Consider the following 16,312-nt stretch of genomic DNA (forward strand, 5'->3'; position numbering starts at 1 on the left):
CACCTGCGTGACCGTGTCCCACACAGAATGGGAGTAATGGCTCAAGAGACATGCAGTGTTCACCAACCGCAGACCTAAGCTGGAGGACGAAATCATTTTCTTCCCAAGTTGGTCCAGCTTCTTGAATTCCCCATCATGTAGTGCGGTAGGGAATGCACCTTTGGGAGTCGAGGCTTGGACCACCAAGCTCTCAGGGGTGGGGTGTTGGGAGAGGAAAATTGGGTCGCCCGGGGCCGGGCGGTGGCATCTGGTAATCATCCTATCCACAGGAGCCCCTGTGTTGGGCTTGGACCTAGTGCCCAAAAGGATGTCCGTGAGGGCCTCATTGAACGGTAGCAGGGGCTCTGAAGAGGCCGCTGCTTGTTGAAGCACCTCGGTGAGGAGGTTAGTCCTGACCGCCACCGTAAGAAGATCAAGGTTGAAGGCCTCAGCCGCCCTACGTAACACCACTGTGTATGATGCACCCTCCTCCGTAGCCACAGTAGGGGGGGGGAGATAGCATGCCATGGTCTGGGGAGGTGTCCAGACCACTAGCCTCACAAAACTCCTCTCTCCAGTCCGGTTCCTCTACACCAGGGGAGAACAGTGGTATCAAAGTACCAGTCGGAGCCGGTCCAGCTCCGTGTCCACATCGAGGGGGAGGCTGGATTCGACGTCGGCTTGGGACACAACCGGCGTCGGAGGGGGCGGAGGTGTTGCCATTGGATTTGGCGCCGGAGGAGTTGTCACAAGGTCGACCGGTGCCGATCTGGTCCCAGGCCTGAATCCCTGTGGACCCTGCGGTGCCGGAACTGAAGCTGCCGGCATCAGAGGCCTAGAGTTCCCAGCCGTGTCCGACGGGCTGGAAGGCACGCCATCGGAGTTGGGCTGCCGAACGATCGAGTGGAGGGCTTCGTAAAACCTATGAAGTTGGGCAGGGGTCGCCCCGGCTCCCAGAAAGGGAGGAAGGCTCGGGGTCGACCCAACAGGCTCCGCGGGCAGAGACGGATGACTACCTTCCGCAACCCGCGTTGCCGCGGCCAACATACAGGGAAAATGCGAACGACTATGCTTCTTCACCTTCTTTTTGTGCTTCGACTTACCCGAAGATGAAGACTTCGACGATGAGTGGTGGTGATGGCTCCGCGACCGGTCCTTCGACCTCCCTCTCAACCGGGACCTCGATCGGCGCGGAGTGGACTGCCGGGCCTCGAGAAGCTTTCAAGACGCTCCCGCAGAGACTTCGGGTTCATAGCCCGGCAGTCAGAGCACGACTTCGGGTCGTGGTGATGCTCCAAACACAAAAGCACACAAGGTGTGGATTTGTAACCGACATCAATTTGCGACAGGAGTGGCAAGCCTTGAAGCCGGTTAGAGGATGGGACGTCCCTACGTGCACCAGGAGTCGCAAGACTCAAAAAGATGTCGATAAAAAGTCACAAAAATGGAGTCAAAAAGTGACTTGAGGTACCGCTCTCTCTGGATCTTCGCTGGCTGGCGTGGAAAAAGAAAGAACCGACGTCAGCGTGCAGAGGCGGCGTCGAAGTAGATAGCGCAAAGTTATTCCGGCGACCACGACCCCAACGACGAACGCGGAGTCGACCAACACCACCTACCGACCTGCAGGGGTAATGCTTAAAAAACTTCTACGGATCCAGCCTAACGCCTGGGGGTAATTCTAAGGTGAGAAATTCTTCTTCCCAACAAGGTTCAGTCCTCCATTAGTTTGATTCGATTCAATCTAAACTACATCAACAAATTATATTTTGTCCTCCCCCCCCCTCCTCTGGTTTCTGCAGACCCCACGGGATTTAGAATGTAATGACCATAGCGTCTACAACTCAGTACCACTAGCCACATCTTTTCCTGTTATCCAGCTTTAAAGAGGCTGCCCATGGAAAGTCTAATTTCCTTCAAAGCACTGTGCACTGCACACAGAACAATCATGGCACTGGACATACCTTCTTACAACATAAATTGTGCACTCAAAGAAGCACCTCCAGATCCAGGCTGGCTGAACATTTGACCATCCCTATGTGAAAATATCTAAAATACAAGACTTACTATTGAGATTCATCATTCTCAGTGCAGATGTAAAAGCTCTAAATTCTACACCAGAAACAAAAGGAATTGCAGTACTTAGAGCTACAAACACCTAAGCCACAATTTTACACCAATTACCAATCTACCAGAGGAAAATGAGATATGGCATGCATCTGCAAGAACAGCCCAGTACACTGCCCACAATTATGCTACAAGTCTAGTAACAGCTACAAGTGTGAAGCTTGAGCGGAGTACCCCTCCAAATGTCATGCACAACAGCTACTGCGTCACACCATAACATTCATTCTTCCACCCTTATACAATAAGTGAAGGTAGCACCCTACTGGAAGCCTAAGATAGGGGATCATTGTCACACCAGGGGTATGAAGTGCAATTTAAGTGCCACAATTCAGTATCATACAATAGCACCCATTCCTAATCAGAATCTTAGTTCTATGCAATGTAATGTGGATCACAACTTTGAAACCCATTCCATATGCAAAAGATGACCATAGCACCTATTCCACATCTGTAGCACCACTGTTTTAAATAATTTAATACAAGTTGTAAACAATATGTGTATTGTAATTTATGTTTTTTAAATGTGTATAGCTCATTTGGATTTTATAACATTTGTCAACTTGTAGTCTGATTTATGGTATAACATAGGCCGTATGACTTATGGTTTTATATAGGGCCCATTCTATATCCTGCTCAGTATAATAATCTAGATCAGGATCACCATAGTATGGAACCCAATCCAGATCATCGTACATTTCCAAATTACAAAGCCGTGGAAACCCACATTATAAAACTCCCTCCAGATCACCATCATATGTAAGATGTATAGTTTGAATTATTAGTTTGGAATACATTCAGAATCCACGAAATGTGCGCAATTCCAGTTCATAATCACCCCCTTGAATCCATTCTGGATCCAGATCCCCCGTTTGTGGAATCCATTGGGTCCCATCCTCACTGAATAAAATGTAACCTGAATCATTGCAATACAACCCATCGTGTAACAACCACCACCATTCTGGATTACTGTTATGGGTCAGAGTCACCACTACGGAAAACATTATAATCCAGATCCTAAATCTGGACCACGACTACAGACTCCATTTCTGATATGGATCACCATTCTAAGGAACCAACTTTAGACCAGGACTATCACTCTACGGAACTCATTTCACATGAACTCCCAGTGGAATCCATTGGGTTTCGGACTACCACCCCATGTAACAAACTTATAGATAATTATGAAAACATCCCTGACTTGGTACATATCAGAAGGAAATGCAAAATTCTTCTGCTCAAAAAATATTTTATTAGATTTGTGTTGCCTGTGTCCCAAAATTGACTTTGAACCCTGCCAGTATTTGACGGCTTCATGGTTTTGGGTCTTTTCAGAGCCATTAACATTCTAGGAGCAATATGTAGAACAGAACTAGAATACAGCATCATTAAATGTGTCATTTTAATAAACTGTAAACAGGTTTGAGCAATGACAAAATGTTATCATGGTACATTGCATGTCATTTTATTTGAAAATAACGAAGTCCCTTCCAATGTCCCCTGCCGCTTCTAGAACAACTGCTATACATCCATGTTATATTTCTATACAAAGAAGGTGTCGCTTGGACAACAAACATATTTCATAAATAAGACTGCAAGGGAAAGAGTGATGTAAAGGGAAAATACTCAAGGAAACAATCAGCATAAAAAGTATACACAATTTTTTAAAAAATATTTAGAATTTAGGGTGTACACTGCTGATGAGCAAATTGCATATTCTTTATCTAAGAAAAGATTGCTGTGCGTCTGCTTGACAATGTTTCAAGTCTACTCAAAGATTTACCTAACCTGGAGCAAAAAAACACAAAAATACTGTATTGTGATAATGTCAACAGTCTCAAGACTGGCTATCATGAGCATGAAGGTCAAGACTAAATAGCTCTTACCTGAAATTCTTTGTGCCAAGGCTCCAAGCTTAAGCACCCTTTAAATGACAAACTAGGAGAGAATATGAGGATAGCCCCAGACAGGGTGTTCTACAGAGACCTGAAACAGCAGAGTACAGCCAAGAGCCAGGTAACGTACAGCCGAACAGGTTCCTCTCTGCCATTGCCCCCTTTGCTGCCAAACTACAGCGCACAAGAGACTGAGCTAGTATTTAGAAGGGAGTGGGTTTGCAACTGAAGGCTTTAGCTCTATGAAACTCAAGTGACAAACTAGACCGCACAAGAGTCTTCTCTAGGCTACACAAGACTAAATTAACAGAATGTGTGAGCAGTTCGGTTGCCCAGGAACTGAGCTCTCCAGAGCACAGCTGGGTAGTGCTGACATTACAATTATTTCTGAACACAGATGGTTTATTCTAGGTGCAAGAATAGGGCTTAATGTCATCGCCATCCTGTACTGGAGCCCAAAATCAGATTCCTGCAACAGGAAACCCAGTACTGGTCCAGAAATCGACCTCAAGGTCTGCTGTTGGGTAATGGGAGACCGCATTCATTGTTGTTCTTTACTCAGCTCTGTGTAAACAGCACTACATAAATTGACAGCTGCACAAAGATGGGGGTAGTGAATTATATGGTCAGCACTGAAGCAGGAACAAAGTAATAGTCTGCCTTTCACAAGTGCGCGTCATCCAAAGGACATACTCAATGAATATGCATCTTCCTGCAGGTCTCGGGAGCAGCACATGGCACTCCAGAAGATGCTCCAGCACACAAGAAAATGCATTATCTTTAACGCACTGGAAACAACTTTCTTTGGCAGCATCGCGTCCTCTGTGCTCCATCTCTTTGAGTTTCCTTTCTTACTCTCATTAGCTGCAACTTGGTAGCCAATTGAGTCCCAGTGATCAGTCATTCTTCAGCCCCCCGAAGACTGCATCTGGCACGCTCTTCTGCTCCAAGTGGACTTCTGCAGGTGAAAAACAATGTATGTCAGTAAGCAATAACTGGAAACAGGGCAAACAGGATAACTGAAGCAGCTCAAAACCCAGAGGTATAACTGCTCCCTAAGACAGCATCTATCTATACCAAATGATAGATCCAGAGCGATAAACAGCAACAGAACAATTGAGTATCCAGTTATAATTCTGACAGAGAGAAGCAAAGAGCTTATTTTGGGACAGTTTCAAACATATCAGTTTCAAGTAATTCTAACACAGGTGATAAAGACGCCAAGTCTCAGAGACAAACGGCTCAGAATTATTCCCCCAATCCTTAGTTTGCATCTGCATGTGCAATCGCTAGCAAGCAAATGGTTATGAGGTTACAAATTTGTGACTTTGTGGAAAAAGTAAAGAAGTTGCTCAACACATAAGAATAGAGAAATTGTATGTCTTTTGACAGCTTTTCTGAGTACTATTGGTGATAGGCAAATAGAACTATGCCTGGATCATGAAATATTGCCTCGGTCTTAACGGCACCAATGTGGATTTTAGTACAATGTTGCACTGAGGAATAGCTTATCCAATTTCATTGTGTCCAATCCTGGAAATAGCCACAGTGGACTATCTGGACGTCATTGTCTGTCCTAATCTTCTTAACTCATTATTTACCAATAGAATAGGATTGAAATCCAAGTCCTCTACATCATATACATTCCTGAACAATGGTCCAGGGTTACTGCAGAAACTGCCCACCATGCTACACATAAGCTTGAAACCTCTATTTGGCCAACACACATGATCAGTCCTTTAAACATCTGCAGAACATGTATGTGGGCATCTTCCCATTTCCCCTTAATAATAGTCTCTACCAAGCAACCCCTGAGAAGGATAAGTTACTTACCTGTAATCCTAGTTCTCTTCCAGGGGTATACTCATCAAAGTCATAAGCACTGAATTATCTCCGCCCACGTGCGGGAACCCGGAGCATATACAAAAAAATACATATACATATATATATTCACAGAAAAAACCATAGGTTTCAGGCACGTTATAGTTAGGAATTAGCATTTAAAAATCCTCAGAAATTCACTGAAAAAACCATAGGTTTCAGGGGTGTTATAGTTAGCTGGACTTTTCACTTGTACAAAACCATTGAAATTCCCCCGTTATAGTTAGTTCAGCTAACTATAACTCGCGCGCCCGCAATGCACTGCTGATGACGTCACATATTACATCACTCATGACATGGTCAGTGACATCACTCATGACATCACTGATGACATCTCAAATGACATCACTGATGACATCACTGATGACATCATCCAGTGAATGTGTGTTTTTCTGAAAATTAAATATGTTTTATATATGTATATCTCAAGGTCGATGGAAGAATAAATGGGTATATAAGTGTCTAAATGGATGATTTGTTTTTGAAAAATTGATTGTGTAACTGACTGATTAAGTGTATCATAGTGAATACATGGCTTAGTGAGTAATGTTTAAATATGTAAATATCTGTATCAGTCTCTCACTTTGTGTATAAGTGGCTGCATGGGTTGGTGAGTAGCTACATGGGTGTCTATATAGGTTATTAGTTGGTTTTTTGAGTATCAGTCTGAGTGTCTGCATGGTTCGGTGGGGGGTATTACGTAGTGCATAGGTGCATGAATGAGTGACTCACTGTTTGTATGTGTTGAACACAGCATGTGTGCAGGACTGTATGGGTGGATGAGTGTGTGTATGGGTGTGTTAGTGAGTGAATGACTGTCTCAATAGTGTCTTTATGAGTAACTACATATGTTTTAAACTAGTATATGTGACTATTGGTGTATATATGTGAGAGTGAGAGATTGAAAGAGTTCCTGTATGAATAAGTATGTGTTTCTATAAGTGATTGTTTAAAAGACTAAGTATGTGTAAGTTTCCGTAGAAGTAAGTATGGTGGTGTGTGTATAACTGTATATGCAAGTAAATGTATGTTTGATTCTTTATTAGCATGAGTGACTATGTGTGTGAGTAACTCTATGGATGAGTGGCATTGTGTAACAGGATGTATAGGTGTATGAGTACATATGATGAGTGAGTACATGTATGAGTGACTGTATAGGACTGTTGGTGAATGAGTGTATGTGGATCTTAGAATTACTGAAGAGGTTGTTGTAACTGGTATTGGTATGTCCATTGTTTTGAAAATTTTAGTCTCTATTTTTGAATGTGTGTATCAAAGGTTATATTAGGGTGAGAGGAGGTCTGCCACTCTATCACAAGGATGATGTCATCAGTGATGTCATCAGTGATGTCATTTGAGATGTCATCAGTGATGTCATGAGTGATGTCACTGACCATGTCATGAGTGATGTAATATGTGACGTCATCAGCAGTGCATTGCGGGCGCGCGAGTTATAGTTAGCTGAACTAACTATAACGGGGGAATTTCAATGGTTTTGTACAAGTGAAAAGTCCAGCTAACTATAACACCCCTGAAACCTATGGTTTTTTCAGTGAATTTCTGAGGTTTTTTAAATGCTAATTCCTAACTATAACGTGCCTGAAACCTATGGTTTTTTCTGTGAATTTCAAAGGTTTTTTAAATGCTAATTTCTAACTATGCCTACAGAGATAGGACATGTGAAGAAAGAAGAAAAAATGCACAGAAAGAAACAAAAGAAGTGCAGAAAGAAGCAACAGAAGTCCTCAAATACGAAGATAAGTGCAGGAAGAAGGATAACGTGCAGAAAGAACAAAAAGAAGAGCAAAAAGAAGCCTTGTTGCAAAATCATCCTGTACCCTCAACTTTTTCAGACGGATACTGGTGGTAACTGAGTCTGACTAACCAGTCCTAGAGCCAGTGCTATGTTAAAAGACACTTAGAATACAGTGAAAACACCTACATACACTAGGGAACATTATGCGTTGGGGTCCCCCTGTGATTAGCATGACCTCCTCTGTAAGCCCCTAGTGTATAATAGGGCATGGGGATTAAAACTACCTCTTAAAACAGGCCACAGGGCGTTTTTGCACACGTTAACTCAGGCCCCGTCCCCTCCCTTCACCACTGTGTAAACACGCCCTGTGTCCATTTTTAGTTGGGAGATTAAGTTCATTTGAATCCTGAGGGTCCCTAGGGTCCAACTAGCCCACTAGGTACCTCCAGTAAGTGCCACAGAGCTGCGTTGCAGAGAGGTGTAAAAAGTGGCACGGCCTGGACCACCTCTCTGCAATGCAGCTCAGTGGCGCTTACTGGAAGCACTTGGTGGGCTAGTTAGCCCCCAGGGGCCCTCAGTATTGAAGGGAAATTATATCCCCAATTTAAAACGTGCCATAGTGCGTGTTTGCACACGTCACCTCAGGCCCCGTCCCCTCCCTTCACCACTGTGTAAACGCGCCCTGTGGCTGTTCTAAGTTGAGAGATTAAGTCCCCCTGAATCCTAAGGGTCCCTAGGGTCAAACTAGACCACTAGGTACCTCCAGTAAGCGCCACAGAGCTGCGTTGCAGAGAGGTGTAAAAAGGGGCTCGGCCTCAGAACACCTGGCTGCAGCGCAGCTCCCTGGCGCATACTGGAGATGCCTGTTGGGGGCGCGTTTGCAGAGTGCTGCACGGAGGGGGCATGGCCTCCGGCACGATGCCAGTCTTTTATTTATTTTAGTTTTTTAAGAAGGGGGGCTGTTTGGTTCCCCTTCTTATTCTAATTTATTGGCCCTGATGACCCCATCCCCCAGGGCCAGTCTCCTAATTATATTTTTTTGACCCCAATCCCCAGGGCCGGCCACTGTTTTTTATTATTTTTAAAAAATATATATTTATAGACACACCTAGGACATGCTGGACAAACCGTACGTACCTATCACCATGACGATTTGCGTGATATTCATTAAAAGGCGACTATGCATGCAATGAATCCACGTGGAATGTATTTACACCACTAGTGAAGCTCTGACATGTCTGATGCCCTACCGTGCCTAATCCTGGTAGACACCCTTGTCGTTTATTTATACAAACATGGGTAGCTATTGACGGGCACATTTAATACACATGCACACCAAGCCATTCAAAGGGGATTCGACAAAAATTCGACCAAAACTATGCAAGAAACCCCCCTCACGGTTAATAAAACACACATCCACTGCCGGATGTGTAATACTTTTTATTTTACTCTCTGGAAAGGGGACGAACATCACTTGAGAGTCACAGCGTGCTCCTGACAGAGCCCAATGCTGTGTTACACCCACCATTGCCTGCCGAGTGCCACACACCTCTGTGTTGTATTCCACTAGCTAGTGCATATGCTATGACACTCTCTAGCCCATGTGCACTGTAACACCACCCCGTGAATATGTCATGCCACACTTGTCTTCGCACGGGTTATATTGCCCCATCTAACGTGCCTTTCTCGATGCCTATGTTATAACGCACAGTGCTATGCCATACATATTACAATCTGGGATCCATATCTTTGTCACAGTGCATATGCAACGTTACACTCCCCAGCACATATTTTATATTACAACTTTAGAGACTAGTTAGGTTACACAACACTGCCCTGTGCATATTACACTCCAAGGCGCATATCGCATAGCACGCGCTAGTGCCTGTGCTATCTCGCGCTCTCCCATGAATCTGTCATTGCGCACAATGTATTGCATATTATATTTCACGCCCGGTTCATCTTATATCACACTTTTTGGTGCATAGTTTATACCATACACTATATCTAGTTTTCATTTTCAATCGTGCTCTCAGGACTATGTTCTATATAACACTGTGTTCACCTACCCTTTTCACGGGCATTACATTTTGCGATAGGGGGTGGAGGGTCAGGGGGTGTTTCTGCCAAGTGAGCCCGGAGTCACAGTCACAAACGTCCTCTTCTTCCTGAATAAAAGTGAGATTATGCTGCATACATGTTCATATTTTAAGTAGTTCGCACAGACACAATGTTTTAAAAACAATAAAGTTCCTAATACCCGCCTTCTCTGAACAGTTAGCTTGCTGCCCCATCCCCTTCCTCCCTATCCTCTGTTGTGTGAATCCATGGACTAGCCTCCTCCCTCCTGCCATGCATGGTCTGATGTGCTGCCACTGCCCTCAATTTAGTATGATGTACCAGTCCACTCCTCCTGCCCTCCATTGCCCAATTCTATGCCCCATCATTGACCTCCTGCTTAAACTCTGTGCTTAGCTTGCTGCCCCTATTCTCCTTCCCCCTGCCCTCCGATGTCTTTGTGCATGCCCCTGCTCCATCCTTTTTGCCCACCATGTCCCATGGACCTGCCACTCCTATCTACTCTGAGTGTTCTGTTGAGCTGCCACTCCCCTCCCACCTGCCTAGCATTGTCAGATGACTGTAACCTGTCCCTGCCACCTCCACCCTGCCTGTCCACATGCCATGCCCCTATCCTCTTCCTCCTGTCCTACATGGTCCATTGTACTGCCACACCCTTCTGCCCTCCCTGGTCTGTTGTGCTGCAACTGCTCCTCCTGCCTGCCCCGTGTGGTCTGTTGTGAGGTCCCTTCCCCTGAACTTTCTTGTCTGTGCACAGGTCCTGACCCTTCCTTCTATCCTCCATCGTCCTTTGTGCATGCCCCTCCACCCTCCTTCTTGCCCATCATAGCCATTGTGCTGCCACTAACCCTCCCACTTGCCATGCATGGTCTTCTGTGCTGCCATGGCCCCTCCCACCTTCCCTGTGTGGTCAGTTAGCTGCCCCTGACCCCCTCCCACCTTCCCTCCATGGTCTGTGTGTATGCCATCACAGTCTCACTGTTGCTCTTCATGGTGTGTCTTGCTTCTAGTGCCCATCCTGCCTGACCTCCATGGCTATCTTGCTGCTCCTGCCCTGCCCCCTTGCCCCCAGCCCTACTCCCTCCCTCCTGGCTTGTCTGTTCCATTGTAATGCCCCTGATCTGTCCCTCCTGCCCTTTATGGTCTGTTATATTGCAGCTTTCTCTCCTGTCTGTCCATTATGGTCAGCTAGCTACCATTGCCTCTTGCCCCTCTGTTCTCTGTTGTCCATGTGCATGGTCCTGTCCCCTCCCTCTTGCTTTCTATGGATTGTTGTGCTGCACTCCCGTCCTGCATGCCCTGTGTGGTGTATTGTGCTGCTGCAAACCCTGATGCCTGCCCTGCTTGTCAGTTTGGTGCACCTCTCCATGTCCCTCCTGTCCTCTGTTATCCAAGTCCATGTCCCTATCCCATTTCCTTCCATGATCCAATGTACCATACTTGCGAACATTTTGAACTTGGTAAGAGGGAGATTTTGAAAAAAAACTGGGGTATTGATTTTCCCCTTTGAGTTACATTGAAAAAGAGGATATTGTAGACAGGAGACAGATCAAATAAAGCCCATTTGAGCTTAAAAACATTGGACGTTTCCTGGCTGAATCGGGTCTGTTGGCATGTATGGTTGTACTACCATTGCCTCTTCCTTCTGCCCACAATGGTCTATTACATTGCCACAGCCTTGAAGGAGGGTAGATTTTGTATCACAGGGGGCCCCTGGCCCGTTCTGTCCACACCTGAAGTATGAGACCCTTGTCCTTGCCCTGCCAGCTGCATTTGTAGGCCGTATTAAATTGACCAGCGGGTCCTGTGTTGCTATATAATTATCCTGAGACATCCTTACCACTCAGCCAGCATAAAACCCCTGTGTAGGCCCTTCTGTTCAATATGTAGGCCTCTTTGTTAAATTGACCATAGCTCTGCAATTTTAGTGTATAGCAGTCTGAAGGCAGGTCTGCGAGGCCTTCTGATCCAAACTAGTAGCCCCCCACCCTACCCGAGTGCTCCGTGCTCGGTATCAAAGTTCAACATCCCCCTGAAGCTGTCGACATACAGTAGGCTGCATCCTGGACTGGTACTTGCTTCCTGGGCAGGTTTCCCGCTTTTAAGGAAGTGGCAACCGCAGAGCGTCAAGTTAGGAGAACTGAGGAGATTTTATACATGAATATATTGAATTCCCGTACAATACCCATTATTTTCTGCTTGCTCTATGGAACTTACGATAAGCGATTGGCCTGAGAGACTGACCTTTTCACCCAGTCCATTGTCAGCATTAAGTGGGTAAATGACGAAATGTCTGGTAAAATCTGCAGACGAAGCTTTTGGGTAGCATACGTAGGTAGATGTAGCGTGCAAAGGAGCCCACAAAATGATATAAAAAGGGAGCACCCACAGATATCGACGGACTACCTCGCCGTCTGTATGTAGGTTAACAGGCAGTGCAGGTTTTCCCCAAGAGCTGGGAGCTCTTGTCTTCCTTTGCTTAAAATGTCTTGCTCTGCTTTGCTTGAAGTATCTTATTCTATTTTACCTATATGAAATGTCATGTTATGTTTAACCATTGTTCTCTTTACTTTTGCATTTAAAAGATTTTGTATTGTAATTGCAGGAATGCTTGCTCTAAGAGTAAACGTGAGTGTTCCTAGGTAACATTTTCCTTGGTGTAACTTGTTTCTCATGATGCATTTATAGATGTGTTTTCTCTCTCTCTCTGTCAGTACATTAATTGAGATACAGAGAATATTATGACAGCTGTATGATTATCTGGATTCTGTATTTTGTACTTTATGTCTCTATTCTGCGGTTTCTTTGAAGTTGCATCTTCTCATTAAACTGCCATTGTATTCTGCCTCCAATTCCATGTCTCATATGTCTGTTTTCTTCATTTTTGGAGCAAGCGTTCCTAGGCACCCCGGCTCAAATTAAGGTGCCCCTTTTGTCCCTGACTCACTCTCCTGCTCAGTTCTGTGGTGGCTCCCGGGGATCTGGGGACCACCCCTAGCTTCCTTGACCCGTAATAGATCTTCCCTCCAACAGCCTCTCTTGCAAGTCCTGTATTGTTGGTTTGTTGCCCCTGCCCCCCTTTCCACTGCCCTCCATAGTCTGTTGTGCTTCCACGGCCCTTCCTGCCTGCTCAGTGTGGTTAAATTGTTGCCTTTGCACCCTCCTACCTGCCTTCAATTTTCAGAGTCCGTGCCCCTGGCCTCTGCCTCTCAACAGTATCCTAATGAACAACTAGATTGCTAACATTCTATATTTATTACAAAAGTGTGGAACGCCTGACATCATCTTGATGTAATCAAAACTGTAATACCTAGAGCATTTCCTTTAGAAATTACATATATGAGAGGGTCTTATTGGCATCAAAATTATGGTTAGTGCTCTAAAAGACTAAAATAAGGACATATTTTCTGAGTTTTCAAATAGCGACAAAGCACTTTTAAATTATTTGTTATCTTTATGTTTTTTTATCCAGTTGACCACTTGATTAAATGTTGCACTTAGGGGAGAGGATGTGGTGTTACTTCCAGAACTGCAGACTTTGCAACTGGGGAACCAGGTTGAAGTTTCTGCTTCAGCTCGACATTCTGTGATTCTGGTCAAATCACTTAGTCTCCCCATGTCTACAACCAAAATGAATTTGTTCTTGTGTGATGTAACCAATGCTCATGTAAAGCACTCCAATACCTGACAAGTCTGCACTATATAACACTGCAAAAACACAAAATAATAAGTGTTTTGCACACTTCTGTCATTGGGCTATATTTGGGCTACATCTGGGTGATTTTGGGCTACATTTGGGCTCTTTTGTCTCCGGTGGCCATCTTGGGAGATTTATTTGTTATGAAGTTTCCTAATTTCCTCATGTACTGCAGTCTCCTCAGTAGGAAATGCTTTCAGTTTTTTACTTTGATTCCATCATGAAGGTATTCAGATATGTCACACATTTGCCATAAATTCTGAATGTTAGCACTCTAGTTGCTCATTAGATCACTGTAGTAAAACTACTGCACCATGGAAGTCTGCTCCTGGTATTAAAAGTGCATGTTTCAGTCTGCATGTCAGAATTTTTTAATGAAATAGAAGAGGATTTGAGAAGTCACTCAAAATGTGCCCTCATTTTCTTTCTTCAGCATTAATCATAATTTCTATGGCAAAATGAACCTCCTCATTGTGTTCCTTTTTAAATTAAATGTTTTAAGTGTTACCAGTTTATTCCAATCAAGATGGCTTCAGGTGTGCCTTACTTTTGTCATAATGAAGACAGTAAGCGCTCTAGTTGTTTTTAAGAACATTCTGGGACATTCTGTCATTGGGCTATACTTGGGCTACATCTGGGTGATATTTGGGCTACATTTGGGCTCTTTTGTCTCTGGTGGCCATCTTGGGAGACTTATTTGTTATGAAGTTTCCTAATTTCCTCATTTACTGCAGTCTCCTCAGTAGGAAATACTTTCAGTTTTTTACTTTGATTCCATCAAGAAGGCATTCAGATGTGTCACACGGTTTCCATAAATTCAGAATGTTAGCACTCTTTTTGCTCATTAGATCACTGTAGTAAAGCTACTGCTCACCAGGGAAAACTGCTGCTGGTATTGAAAGTGCATGTTTCAGTCTGCATGTCAGAATTTTTTAATGAAATAGAAGAGGATTTGAGAAGTCACTCAAAATGTGCCCTAATTTTTCTTTCTGCAGCACTAATCCTACTTTTTATGGAAAAATGAACCCCCTCATTTTGTTCCTTTTTAAATTAAATGTTTTAAGAGTTACCACTTTAATCCAAGCAAGATGGCTTCAGGTGTGCCATACGTTTATCATAAGTAGGACTGTTAGCGCTCTAATAGTTCTTTGGAACACTCTGGGAAGCTGCAGTAGAACACAAAGGAATCAACTGACAGTCTCTGCCCTTGTTGGATGTACATGTTTTACTGAGAATGTCAGACTTCATTCTCACATGACTGAGAAAGATAATGTGAATTTACAGAAAATAAGCTCTCAGTTTAGCCTATAGATCACCTTCCAAACCTCTGTGGTAAAAGCATGAGAAAATATTTTTCTCTCAATCATGATATCCCAGCAGAAGGCTTTTTCACATGGTGAAATCACCTTAGAACATACCACAATTCCTAAAATGAGTATGGTACCATCAACAAATGATTTATAATGTAACTAAAGTCTTAAAACCTTCTATTAACTGCAATGCTTTTTAATGAGGTGCTATCATGTATATTGGTCCCAAGATGGCTGCCAACACTTCTTGGATGAAGTGCTGACAGCCAATCAGATCTCAGGATGAGATGTGTGGTTAGGCTCCGCCCACATATATATATGCTTTTAAATGCTATTTTCTCAGGAAATACTGAACAGATTTACACCAGACCTGCAAAAGGCACTTCCTTGACCTTATGGCTACCTCTCTGCCAAATTTCAAGTAATTCTGTTCAGCCGTTCGGGCTGTAGCTGTGTCTAAAGGTCCTATGGAAAAATGCATGGGGAAAACGCGTTTTGGGACCCCCCTTTTTTCTCGGCCCCTGCTTGACGAATCCCCCCGAGACTTTCAGGGTAGGAGCGGAGCGTAGCGCCCCACCTATTTTGAAAATTTCGCGAGGATTCGTCGACCGGCGCCAAAGTTATTCCAAATAGAATGTTGCGGATTTCCTATGGAAACAGGGTCCTAACTATATCTACCTACTGGCGACCGCCAGTAGGTAATATATATATATATATATATATATATATATATATATATATATATATATATATATATATATATTCACCAAAGTTTCCCAAGATTTGGGGTCGCGCTCCATGGCAGACAAGTTTCCACTTTATTTCATCAAAAGGCATGCAGCTTCCCATTTCTGCATGTCGTCCCTGGCCTTACGCGTTTCGAATCTTTGTAATTCTCATCAGAGGCCCGTGCAGCGAGCCTTTTGCATACAACTACATTGCCCCACTTGAGTTTTTGTAATGTTTGTTTGGCCTCAGGTGTGCCCAATAAAGAGTCATTTGTTGAGAACTCTGGGAAATGTAGTCCGTTCCATTTACATTTTTCAACCCTTCACTGGGTGTCGATTCTGCACGTCAATATGGGACCAATTCATCGCCCTCCATTGGGCATTAGAATGAGACTCTGCATGTCTGTAATGTTGCATCTGCAATGCCCGTTCAAAAAAAAAAAACAAAGGGTTTGTTGTCGCGGGTCCGGCGTTTGTTTCCGGCGGTGCGTTATCCCACGCGGCCTGGAACTGCCGCTTTTATATTCACCATATATATATGTGTATGTTTCAAAAAAGGAGTACATAGTACTAAATAAACACACACATATACATGTATAACATAAAAATATGCAGCCCCATACATATCCAATAGGCTAAGAAGCCAAAGTTACATGTATTTCTCTAGTATGAAAATAACACGTATACATATAACGTGAGAGAAGGACATGCACAGTAATAGCATTCCGCAATAACCTTTTATTTTCATAATGGAAAACAGGTAATAGCAGGCAATTAGCCTAAAAAGGGCTGCATAAATAGGGCTTGCCTTTAAGGCCTCCAGGAGCCCTCTGCTCCCATCATGCACCACATGTGACAGTTAGGTC

The 16,312-nt window shown here is 44.0% G+C and overlaps 1 protein-coding gene across 1 annotated transcript in view; it reads right to left on the bottom strand.

Annotated features, from left to right (window-relative positions):
• Window positions 1–3,488: 3,488 nt before the first annotated feature.
• The window catches only part of XAB2 (XPA binding protein 2), a 161,144-nt gene continuing 148,320 nt past the window's right edge, over window positions 3,489–16,312 (bottom strand). Inside the window, exon 19 of the mRNA XM_085654391.1 lies at window positions 3,489–4,953. Within this exon, the coding sequence (XP_085510517.1) occupies window positions 4,892–4,953 (62 nt within the window). The 3' untranslated portion in view covers window positions 3,489–4,891. The remainder of the gene's footprint in view (window positions 4,954–16,312) is intronic.

The sequence above is a fragment of the Triturus cristatus genome, chromosome 4_1, assembly GCF_964204655.1.
Source record: "Triturus cristatus chromosome 4_1, aTriCri1.1, whole genome shotgun sequence".
Taxonomy (NCBI): domain Eukaryota; kingdom Metazoa; phylum Chordata; class Amphibia; order Caudata; family Salamandridae; genus Triturus; species Triturus cristatus.